Raw genomic sequence first — 12,998 nt, 5'->3', positions numbered from 1 at the left:
GCCCCTACCCTACTCGGCAGATACCATCTTCTCAGACCACACTCCTCGGCAGATATCATCCTACCCGCCCACATAATCCTCAGCAGATACCACCCTCCCCCGCCCACCTCCACCTCGACATATACCATCCTCCCCACCCTCACCCACCTCGGCAGATACCATCCCCTCAACCGACACCATTGTCGCCAGATACCATCTTACCTGCCCACACCCTCCTTGGCAGATAACATCGTGCCAACCCACACCCTCCTCGGCAGATACCATCCCTAACACCCACTCCCTTGCCAACACGTATCATCCTCCCTACCCACTCCCACCTCGGCAGAAACCATCCTCCCTGCCCACACCGTCGTCGCCAGTTACCATCCTAATTGCCGACATCCTCCTCGGCAGATACCATGCTGCCTGCCCACACCCTCCTTTGCAGATACTATCATCCTCACCAACACCCTCCTGGGCAGATACCATCCTCTATGCCAACAACCCCCAGGCAGATACCATCCTGCCCACTCACAACCTCCTGGACAGACACTATTCTGCTCGCCTACACCCTCCGCAGCAGAGACTATCTTCTTGGTCCTGCCCTCCTTGGCAGATACCATCCTTCTCATCCACATCCTCCTCAGCAGATATCATTCTTCTCATCCACATCTTCCTCAGCAAATACCATCCTCTCCGCCGACACCCTCCTCGGCAAATACCATCTTCTGCATCCTCACCTTCCTGTGCATACACCATCCTCCTGCCCACACCCTAGTCGGCATATGATATCTCCCCAGCCCACACTCTCCTCTGGAGATACCATACTCCCCGCCAACACCCTCCTCAACCCATACCATCCTCTCCACCCAGACCTTCCTCAGCAAATACCATCTTCCCAGCCCACACCCTCCTCAGCAGACACCATGCTACTTGCCAACCCCCTCCTCGGCACATACCATCCTCTCTACCCACACACTCCCCGGTAGATACCATCCTGTCGCCACCCCCGCCTCGGAAGATACCATCCTCCCTGCCCATACGTGCCTTGGCGGAAACCGTTCCGCCCGACTGCATCCGCCTCAGCAGATATCCTCCCCCGCCCGCATTATCATCGTCAGATACCATCCTCCCCGCTCAGACCCACCTCAGCCCCCCCCCCCCCCCCCCCACCCACATCATCATCGACAGATACCATCCTCCCTGTTCACACCTCCTTGGCAGATACCTTCCTGTCTGTCCACACACTCCTTGGCATATACTATCCACACCGCCCACATGCTCGTCGGCAGATACCATCCTCCCTGCTCACATCCTCCTTGGCAAAGAACATCCTGCCCGACCACACCCTCCTCGGCATAGAGCATTCTGCCTGCCCACATCCTCCTAGGCAGATACCATCTTCCTTGCCAACACGCATCCTGGGAAGATACCATTCTCCTCGCCAACACTCACCTGGGCACATACCATCCGGCCTGCTAACACCCACCTGGGCAGATACCATCCTGCCTGCTCACCCCTCCTTGGTAGAAATCATTCTGCCCTCCCACACAATCCTCGATAGATAACATCATCCCGGTCCACACCCTCCTGGCCAGCTATCATCCTGCCCGCCCACACACTCCTCGGCTGATACCACACTTACCGCCCAGACTCACCGCGGTAGAAACCATCCTACTTCCCACATCCTCCTTGGCAGATACCATCCTCCCCGCCGACATCCTCCTAGACAGATATAATCCTCCCTGCCAACTCCCACCTCAGCAGATAACATCGTCCCCGTGGAAGCCCTCGTCAACACATTTCCACCCATCGCCCAGACACTTCATCCTACTTCCCACACCCTCCTCGGCAGATACCATCTTCCCAGCCCACACCCTCCTCCCTGATCACATGCTCCTCGGCAGATACCATCCTCCCAGCCCACACCCTCCTCGGCACAGACCATCCTCGCCCACAGCCACCGCGCCATATACCATTCTCCCTGCCCATACTTTACACGGCACATACCGTCCTTTCCACCCACACCCTGCTCGGTACCGCCATCCTCCCTATCCACTCCCTCCTCGGCAGATATCGTTCTCCTCACCAACATCCTCCTCTACAAATTCCACCCTCACAACTCACACCCTCCTCAGTAAACACCATCCTCCGCGTACTCATCTTCCTGTGCAAATACTATTCTCCCCGGCCACACCCGACTCGGCATATGATATCCTCCCAGCCCACACCCTTCTTGGCAGATACCATCCTCCCCGCCTCGGGACACACCATCCTCCCCACCTCGGGACATACCAACCTCCCGCCTCGGGACATACCAACCTCCCTGTCTCGGGACATACCAACCTCCCCGCCTCAGGACATATCATCCTCCCCTCCCACACCATCTTTTCCAGATACCATTCCAGTTTCCATCCTCGCTGCCCAAACCTCCTTGGCAGATACCATCCTTCTTTAAAAATAAATTTAGAGTACCCAATTATTTTGTTCCAGGGGCAAATTAGCGTGGCCAATCCACGTACCCTGCACATCTTTCGGTTGTGGGGGTGAAACCCTTGCAAACACGGGGAGAATGTGCAAACTCCACACGGACAATGACCCAGAGCCGAGATCGACCGAGACCTCGGCGCCATGAGGCAGCAGTGCTATCCACTGCGCCACCGTGCTGCCGGCAGATAACATCCTACTCGCTCACACACTCCTCGACAGATACTATACACACCGCCCACATCCTCGGCGGCAGATACTATCCTCCCCATCCACATCCTCCTTCGCATATGCCATTCTGCCCAGCCCCATCATCCTCAGCGGATACCATTCAACCTGCCCACACCCTCGTCGGCAGATGCCATCCCCCCTCGCCGACACTCACCTGGGCAAGTACCATCCTCCTCGCGGACGCAATCCTCAGCATATACCATCCTGCCCGCTGACATCTTCCTGGGAGATACCATCCCGCCCGCCCACACCCTCCTTGGCAGATGCCATCCTCTCGATCCACACCCTCCCCGACAGATACCATCTTCCCAGCCTACACACTTCTTGGCAATACCATCCTCCCTGGCCACACCACCCTCAGCAGATACAACCCTTCCCGCCCACATCTCCTCAGCACTTACCATCCTCCCCACCCACACCATTGTTTCTAGATACCATTCCAGTTTCCATCCTCCCTGCCCAAACCTCCTTGGCAGATGCCATCCTTTTTAAAAAATAAATGTAGAGTACCTGTAGCGCACAATGACTTACGAGAGAGACGAGTAGTGATGAAGTCGATGAGGCTTCATTAAGCGAGACTTGTCCCCAGCAGTTCAGCAACAGAATGAAGCGGCGGGGAGACGCTCGGGTTCTTATACTCCGCCTTCAGGGCGGAGCCAGGAGTCAACAGCCAACCAGGACCCGGGATCTGTCAGCCAATAGCATCACGGCTTCACAGTCCCACATGACCCCTAATACATACCACCACATTCACCCCTTGTTAAAAGGAACCCGGCGGGGTGGTGGTTCGCATGGTGGTAGGGGTTTACAAGGCTGGTCCTGGGAGGAACATTTCGGGCATGTTACTACAGTTTTAGCCCTACACTGGGCTATGTACAAAGTTTGTGAAACTATTTACAATATTAGTAAGAGCAAAAAAATTTTTTTTGTTACAATCCAACAACATTCTTGGTGTCACGCCGATGCCACGAGTCGAGCGGGCGGTCTGGTCTTCCTCGTCGATCGCCTCAGCCCCGGTGGTGGTGCAGGTGCTTGTTCAGGCGTTGTCGTCTCCGGGAGCATTTCGGTGTTCGTTCCTGTTTCACTCCTGGGCGGGCACGGGAGGAGGACCGATCCACCCGGGAAGGGGCGGTCGCGGGGTGCACCGGTGGTAGGGAGGGGATGATCGGTGTCGGGGGGGTGTGCGTGTTGCCGGCGGGCGCCAGGTCCCGCAGGGAGACCGTGTCCTGTCGGCCGTCGGGGTACGCCACGTAGGCGTACTGCGGGTTCGCGTGGAGAAGGTGAACCCTCTCGACCAACGGGTCCGATTTGTGCGCCCGCACATGTTTCCGGAGTAAGGTGGGTCCTGGGGCCGCCAGCCAGGTCGGCAGCGACGTTCTGGAGGAGGACTTCCTGGGGAAGACAAGGAGGCGCTCATGAGGCGTTTGGTTAGTGGCGGTACACAGCAGCGACCGGATGGAGTGGAGAGCATCCGGAAGTACCTCCTGCCACCGGGAAACTGGGAGATCCCTGGACCGTAGGGCCAGCAGGACGGTCTTCCAGACCGTGCCGTTCTCCCTCTCTACTTGCCCGTTCCCCGGGGGGTTGTAGCTGGTCGTCCTGGTCGAGGCTATGCCCTTGCTGAGTAGGAACTGTCGCAGCTCGTCACTCATGAAGGAGGACCCCCTGTCGCTATGGATATATGCGGGGCAACCGAACAGTGTAAATATGGTGCCAAGGGCTTTAATGACTGTGGCCGCTGTCATGTTGGGGCAGGGGATGGCGAAGGGGAAACGAGAGTACTCGTCCACCACGTTCAGGAAGTATGCGTTGCGGTCGGTGGAGGGGAGGGGCCCTTTGAAATCCAGACTGAGGCGTTCAAAGGGGCGGGAAGCCTTGATCAGGTGGGCTCTATCCGGCCTGAAAAAGTGCGGTTTGCACTCCGCGCAGATGTGGCAGTTCCTGGTGACTGTACGGACCTCCTCCACAGAGTAGGGGAGGTTGCGGGACTTTATGAAATGGTAGAACCGAGTGACCCCCGGGTGGCAGAGGTCCTCGTGGAGGGCTTGGAGACGGTCTATTTGTGCGTTGGCACATGTGCCGCGGGATAGGGCATCGGACGGCTCGTTCAGCTTTCCGGGACGGTACAAGATCTCGTAGTTGAAGGTGGAGAGCTCGATCCTCCGCCTTAAGATCTTGTCATTTTTAATTTTGCCCCGCTGTGCATTATCGAACATGAAGGCTACCGACCGTTGGTCGGTGAGGAGAGTGAATTTCCTGCGGGTCAGGTAATGCCTCCAATGTCGCACAGCTTACACTATGGCTTGGGCTTCCTTTTCCACTGAGGAGTGGCGGATTTCTGAGGCGTGGAGGGTTCGGGAGAAAAAGGCCACGGGTCTGCCCGCTTGGTTAAGGGTGGCCGCCAGAGCTACGTCGGATGCGTCGCTCTCAACCTGGAAGGGGAGGGACTCATCGATGGCGCGCATCGTGGCCTTTGTGATATCCGCTTTGATGCGGCTGAAGGCCTGGCGAGCCTCTGTCGACAGGGGGAAGGTAGTGGTCTGTATTAGCGGGCGGGCCTTGTCTGCATACTGGGGGACCCACTGGGCGTAATATGAAAAGAACCCCAGGCAACGTTTCAGGGCTTTGGAGCAGTGGGGGAGGGGAAATTCCATAAGGGGACGCATGCGTTCGGGGTCGGGGCCTATTATCCCATTGCGCACTACGTATCCCAGGATGGCCAACCGGTTTGTGCTAAAAACGCACTTTTCCTCGTTGTATGTGAGGTTCAAGGCGTTAGCGGTCTGGAGGAATTTTTGGAGGTTGGCGTCGTGGTCCTGCTGATCGTGGCCGCAGATGGTTACGTTGTCGAGATACGGGAATGTGGCCTGCAACCCGTGCTGGTCAACCATTCGGTCCATCTCCCGTTGGAAGACCGAGACCCCGTTCGTAACACCAAATGGGACCCTTAGGAAGTGGTATAGACGCCCGTCTGCCTCGAAGGCTGTGTACTTGCGGTCACCTGGGCGGATGGGGAGCTGGTGGTAGGCGGACTTGAGGTCCACGGTGGAGAAAACCTTATACTGGGCAATCCGATTTACCATGTCGGATATGCGGGGGAGAGGGTACGCATCTAGCTGTGTGTACCTGTTGATGGTCTGGCTATAGTCTATGACCATCCTTTGCTTCTCCCCGGTCTTTACTACTACCACCTGGGCTCTCCAGGGACTATTGCTGGCCTGGATTATGCCTTCCTTTAGCAACCGCTGGACTTCAGACCGAATAAATATCCGGTCCTGGGCGCTGTACCGTCTGCTCCTAGTGGCGACGGGTTTGCAATCCGGGGTGAGGTTTGCAAACAAGGACGGCGGTTCAACCTTGAGTGTTGCGAGGCCGCAGATAGTGAGTGGGGGTATTGGGCCGCCGAATTGAAATGTTAGGCTCTGCAGGTTACACTGGAAATCTAATCCCAGTAATGTGGGAGCGCAGAGATGGGGAAGGACGTAGAGCCTGTAGTTTTTAAACTCACTCCCTTGCACCGTTAGGTTCGCAATGCAGAACCCTTTGATCTCTACGGAGTGGGATCCTGCAGCTAGGGAAATCTTTTGCGTACTTGGATGGATGGTCAGAAAACAGCGTCTTACCGTGTCTGGGTGAATGAAACTTTCGGTGCTCCCGGAGTCGATCAAGCATGATGTCTCGTGTCCGTTGATCAGCACCGTTGTTGTCGTCGTCTGGAGCGTCCGGGGCCGTGATTGATACAGAGTCACCGAAGCCAGTTGTGGTCGTATGGTCGTAGTGTCGCGGCGTCTTCTTCGGACCCCGTGGAGCTGTCGATGCTGGGGTCCTTTGTTGTCATCCAAGATGGCGGCGTCCATGAATCGCACGCGGCCGGGGGTGGACAAAATGGCCGCCCCCATGGATCGCACGTGGTCAGGGGTGGACAAAATGGCCACCCCCATGAATCGCACGTGGCTGGGGGGTCACAAGATGGCAGCGCACATCCTCCCCTCGTGGTACCCGGGACCCAAAATGGCGGCGCCCGCGGGTCGCACATGGGGGGTTGGGGGGCGTTTGGGCTATGCTGGGCTCGTTTTTCTCCGGGGATTGCGGCGACCCCCCGGGACCGGCACACAGCAGCGTAATGGCCCTTCTTGCTGCAGCTTTTACAAATAGCTGCGCGGGCCGGGCAGCGCTGCCGGGGGTGTTTTGCTTGCCCGCAGAAATAGCAGCGGGCCCCCCTGGGATGGTCTGGCGCTTTAACCGCGCAAGCCTGTGAGGGGGGGGGCTTTGTCGCGACGGGGGTCCACGGAGCCCAAGGGGCTGCCGCGCGGTCGGGGCCGTAGGCGCGGGCGTTTTGCAAGGCCACATATAGGGAAGCTGCAAGGGCCCGTGTCTCTGAGAGTCCTAATTAATCTCTTTCTAAAAGTCTTTGGCGGATTTGGGGAGAGTTCATACCTGCCACAAACGCATCGCGAATTAGCATGTCCGTGTGTTCGATCGCGTTCACCGGCGGGCAGCTTCAGCTCTGTCCCAAAATTAGCAGCGGCGTAGAATTCTTCTAGCGATTCTCCGGGACTTTGCCGTCTCGTTGAGAGTTGGTAGCGCGCGTAGACCTGGTTCACGGGGCGAACGTAGATGCTCTTCAGTAATGCGAGCGCCGTCGGGAAATCCTCTGCGTCTTCTATGAGAGGGTAAATTTCCGGGCTTACCCTCGAATGCAGGACCTGCATTTTCTGGTCTTCTGTGATCCGGCCGGGGGCCGTTTGGAGGTAGCCTTCAAAACATGCTTGCCAGTGTTTAAATACTGCTGCCGAGTTCGCTGCGTAGGGGCTGATCCGCAGGCATTCCGGGGCGATCCGGAGCTCCATAGTCCTTTAAGCTCGCTTAATAAATTGTAGCGCACAATGACTTACGAGAGAGACGAGTAGTGATGAAGTCGATGAGGCTTTATTAAGCGAGACTTGTCCCCAGCAGTTCAGCAACAGAATGAAGCGGCGGGGAGAAGCTTGGGTTCTTATACTCCGCCTTCAGGGCGGAGCCAGGAGTCAACAGCCAACCAGGACCCGGGATCTGTCAGCCAATAGCATCACGGCTTCACAGTCCCACATGACCCCTAATACATACCACCACAGTACCCAATTAATTTTTTCCAATAAAGGGACAAATTAGCGTGGCCAATCCACCTACCCTGCACATCTTTGGGTTGTGGGAGCGAAACCCTTGCAAACACGGGGAGAATGTGCAAACTCCACACGGACAGTGACCCAGAGCAGAGATTGAACCTGAGACCTCGGTGCCATGAGGCAGCAGTGCTGCCCACTGCACCACTGTGCTGCCGGCATGTACCATCCTGCTCGCTCACACACTCGGCAGATACTATGCACACCGCCCATATCCTTGTCGGCAGATACAATCCACATCCTCCTTGGCATATACCATTCTGCCCAGCCCCATCATCCTCAGTGCATACCATTCTACCTGCCCACACCCTCGTCAGCAGATACCTGGGCAAGTACCATCGTCCTCGCCGACGCAATCCTCAGCAGATACCATCCTGCCCGCTGACATCTTCCTGGGCAGATACCATCCTGCCCGCCCACACCATCCTTGGCAGTTGCCATTCTCTCGATCCACACCCTCCTCCGCAGATACCATCTTCCCAGCCTACACCATCCTTGGCAATACCATCCTCCCTGGCCACACCACCCTCAGCAGATACAACCCTGCCTGCCCACATCTCCTCAGCACGTACCATCCTCAACGCCTATACCCTGCCAGGCACATACCATCCTTCCTGTCCAGAAGCATCTCGGCAGACTCCATCCTCCAGCTCACATCATCCTTGCCAGTTTCCATCCTCTCAACTCACACTCTCCTGGACAGATAGCATCCACCCTGCCCACACCTTCCTCGGCAGATACCATTCTCATCGCACATACTCTCCTCGGCAGCTACCATCCTCTGCGTCCTCACCATCCTGCGTATATACCATCCTCCCACCTTCACCCTACTCGACATATGTTATCCTCCCCACCCTCATCCTCCTCGGCAGATATCATTCTCCCTGCCCACAATCTCATCGGCAGATACATTCCTGCCTCCCACCACACCTCCGTGACAGGTACCATCCTCTCCACCCACACCCTCCTCTGCATTTAGTATCCTGCCCGCTCACATCCTCCTTGGAAGATAACATCCTTCCTGCCGCCGCCCTCCTTGGCAGATACCATCTTCCCGGCCGACACCATCACCAACACATACCAGCCTCTCGGTCCACACCCTCCTCGGCAGATAGTATTCTTCCTGATCATATCCGCCTCGGCAGATACCATCCTATCCACACACACCCTCCTTGGCACAGACCATCCTCCTCACCCCACCCATCTCGGCATTTGGCATCCTCCCTCCCTACACCCTACTCGGCACATACCGTCCCCCCCCATCCACACCCTCCTCGGCAGATACCGTCCTCCTCGCCCACATCTCTACACATGCCATCCTCCACACCCACACCCTCCTCGGCAGATACTATCCTCCCTGGCCACATCCTCCTCGGTCGATATCATCCTATCCGCCCACACCCTCATCAACACAATACCCATCCTCCCCAAACACACCCTGCTGGGCAGATACCATCCTCTCTGCCCATACACTTCTGTTCAGCTCAATCTGCATGCATGTGTCTCAAATTTGGCCAGACACCTTCTGCAGCAGACACGATGGGCCTAATGGACTTCTTCTGTGCTGTAACAGTTCTGCAATTCTGTCAAATAATCTGCAGCTAACTATTGGGAGTATAATCTTTATTAGTGTCACAAGTAGACTTACATTAACACTGCAATGAAAATACTGTGAAATCACCTAGTCGCCAAACTAGCGCCTGTTCGGGTACACTGCGGGAGAATTCAGAATGTCCAATTCACCTAACAAGCATGTCTTTTGGGACTTGTGGTATGAAACCGGAGCACCCAGCGGAAATCCATGCAGACACGGGGTGAACGTGTAGACTCTGCACAAACAGTGACCCAAGCCGGGAATCGAACCCGGGTCCCCTGGCGCTGTTAAGCAACAATGCTAACCACTGTACGACCATGCCGCTTGTGTGCGGAATAGAAATTGATTAACAAAACATTTCATCAGAGCAGCCTTCAAAAACATTTTTCAGGAAAAGGATATGAGCTAGAAGGTTTCCGGGATAGATAACCGCTGTGGTAAAACCAATGAATTTGGAAGAAGTCTTGTTACCATAAAAAAGGTACATTCGACCTGCAAACAGTAACAATTGCTGCATTAGCAGACAAAAATCATTCAATATAGCCATTCAACATGTACAAGTTAGAAGAGGGTTACCAGTTTTCTAAACTTGTGTTTCTGGGATCAACATCATTGTCAAAATGTATATGTTTTCACAAACCCAGATATTTCCATGTCGTTCGGCAATCTGTATAGTTTAAAATAGAGACAGGCTGACAAATGCAAGAACGCCAAATTTCAAAGGGAGCACTGATTTAGAATGCAGGGTGCTGATTAGTTTGTATGTTGATTATTGTTGTTGATTTTATGCTGAATAAAGATTATTATTATTATTGTGATTTGTTGCCATGGCGAATGCAGAGAATTCTTGTTCTCCGGTCTTCTGATTCATACAAAATTTAATTCAAAATATTCTTTTATATGGTAACTTTTATATTGTAAATATGTCAAATGTCAGGTGTGATTGGGCAGAACATGTTGAACAATTCAAAGCGAACTAGGAATTATACTAACAATTTAATAATCAGAATTATTATAGCGCAGGAGGCTGCCATTTATGCCATTGTGTATGCACTGTGTAAGGATCCTTTTGTTCATTCCCTTATTTTCCCTTTCTTTTATTTTTACCGATACATTTTTGATCTATGGATGTTTAATGGACCTGCGACTTTAAGTCACGCAGCCTGTAAAAACCCTGTACATTTAATTCAAAAAGAAGAATCCGGAAGGCTGCGCTGACTGGCCAGCATCAGTGAGGAGTCGGTTTGATTGACTGGCTGGTGGCCAATGAATTGGCCAAAAAAGGCTGTGCCCTGCCTGGTACCAGGTGATGATTGGATCTGATCTCGCAGATATGTTTTACAGAGTCCCAAAGCTTGAGTTTGGTTTCAGGCAGCCGATGAAGAAGTCCAACTAATCATCTCCAAAAAGATCCAGCTAATTCTCTCCAGAAGGCCACGGTGAGGGCTGACTCTCTTCCATCAAGTCTGGTGTCACGACACCCTGGGCGAGTGCGCAGTCAGTTCAAGCCCCACAGACTCTGGAGTCCCAATATAAGTGAGGTAATCAGTATTTGAGATCTTTAACCCTTGACTGCTCCAATGAGTTACAGGCACAAGATTTATAAGTAAAATATTAACAATTGTTGATTTATAACAAGAGTAACACATGAACATATAATGGAAATAATAGTTCAAAATCAAAAGTCTGTGATTTTAAAATCAATCAGCATGGCAGGCATTAAAAGGACACAAGGAATAAACAAGGAGTTAACAAGCTCCTTACACTGGGAACTGTTCTCTTGAGAAATCTAACCACAAGCTGGAAGCAAGGTTTGATGTACAATAAAGTGCCTCTCCAGATAGAGGCTTGAATGCAAACATCGAGCTGAAGGCCCAGTTTCAAGAGTATAAATTGCTGTTCCCTTTTACATTTGGTATTTTTGTAGCTGTCCAAATCAGTGAAAGAAAAAAAGCTTTGACAGCTGGCATCTCTTTGTCTCAGCAATAATCCAATAAAAGCAGAAAGTGCTTTATTTCCAGCATTGGGTTGAAAATAGATTCGGATTCAATATCTGTTCCCAATCAGCAAGTATAAATCAGAAGAAGCTTCATCTGATGTAGCCAGCAACTGATAACAATCCAATTGGAATCAATGGGAGTGAATGCATTGATAAAATAATTTAAAATGTTCAATTTGAAGCATCCTGTATAGATGGAACATTTTCTCCCTTCCTTCTACCATCAACTGTGCCTCCTCTAGGCCTAATGTTGACTAGCCATGACTTCTACCAGTTGAATTTCTAACCATCAGAGTCTTGTGTTCTCATTAAAAAGCGTTAATGCAGGCCACCACAGAACTGCACAAAGCACCTTAACATATCTAAAGAATAATTCTGGCCATTAGAGATGCTGGGTAGGATTCTCCGCCGGCCGACGTCACAATCGTGAAACACGATTAGACGTAGAGCTCGTCGTCAGTCAAAACTCGAGGTTGGTGCAGGGTGCCCGATGGAATGCCATGCTCCAGTGCCTCAACAGTAGCGTGGATGCATTTTGCGCCACATGTACTGTAAACACCATTGGCCTATCTATAACGGGCCCGTCCCGGTATTCTCCCAGGTTCCCGTGATGCTCTGCCACCGCCAGGAGGAATAACATGTGGCTTTAAAAATTGGGAAACAAGCGTAGTGGCTGCTGAGGGAGGGAGTGTAGGCAGGTCATGTTCCCAGAGGTGCGACTGTGGACTGTCAGTCCTGCTGTTGGCACGTCCGGCTGGGATGTGTGCACGGTTGTCAGGGCCGGGGAGTGGTAGGGGATTGGCCATGGTGTTGGAGTGACCCCCAGGACAGGGATGTGCAGGCACTGTTGCTCTCTTTGGTTGGCTCTTAATTTGGCTCTGTTTAATCACGTTTGCTCAAGAGTCGCCAGGTATCTTTCGACACCGCCACAAGGTTCAGAACTAAATACTGATCAATGACTCGATACACCAGTTAGTAAGTTCAAAAGCAATGCTCATTTATTTACACACAGTCAAATCTACTCATGCATAAACTCTACAAACTAAACTACCACTATTACTAAAGCCTATACTTAGCTTCGGGTGCCCATTCAGTCGGAGGAACAATGGCCGTTGCTCGGTTCTGAGGCTGCTGGGTTGAGCTGTTTACAGGGTAGCAACGAGGAGTGTCTATCTCGTAGCGTGCGTTGACTTGCAACTTACTTGGTCTGATGCAGCTGCTAGGCAGGTCTCTCTTCACTGAGAGCCAAAGCCAAAAGGAGAGGGATTCTCCCTTGAGGGATACCTTTTATACTAAAAAGGGCTTTGCGCGCTTTTGGGCGGGCCTTGAACTTGGTCTCAACTAATTGGGGCTTTCCCAATCATCTGTATCGATTTTCCTCCAATAGAGGGGTGGTTCCCTGATCGCTGGGTGTGTCCTGGTGACTATCAGTCTGATTTGTCTTAGCTTCTTCTGGCGCCAAGGAGTCTGCCTTAACATTGTACATTTCTGTCCTGTCTGAGAGTTTAAGGTTCTAATCAACAGACAGCGCTTGCACCTGCTTGTT

At 53.0% G+C, this 12,998-nt stretch overlaps 1 protein-coding gene across 1 annotated transcript in view; it reads right to left on the bottom strand.

Moving 5' to 3' along the window:
- The window catches only part of LOC140430945 (AP-2 complex subunit alpha-2-like), a 705,690-nt gene that overhangs the window by 201,325 nt on the left and 491,367 nt on the right, over positions 1-12,998 (bottom strand). The window contains exon 17 of the mRNA XM_072518780.1: positions 9,856-9,945. Within this exon, the coding sequence (XP_072374881.1) occupies positions 9,856-9,945 (90 nt within the window). The remainder of the gene's footprint in view (positions 1-9,855; positions 9,946-12,998) is intronic.

Source organism: Scyliorhinus torazame, chromosome 10 (assembly GCF_047496885.1).
Source record: "Scyliorhinus torazame isolate Kashiwa2021f chromosome 10, sScyTor2.1, whole genome shotgun sequence".
NCBI classification, from domain to species: Eukaryota; Metazoa; Chordata; class Chondrichthyes; order Carcharhiniformes; family Scyliorhinidae; genus Scyliorhinus; species Scyliorhinus torazame.
Note: the sequence above shows the minus strand (reverse complement) of the source record. Positions and strands in the feature narration are given on the sequence as shown.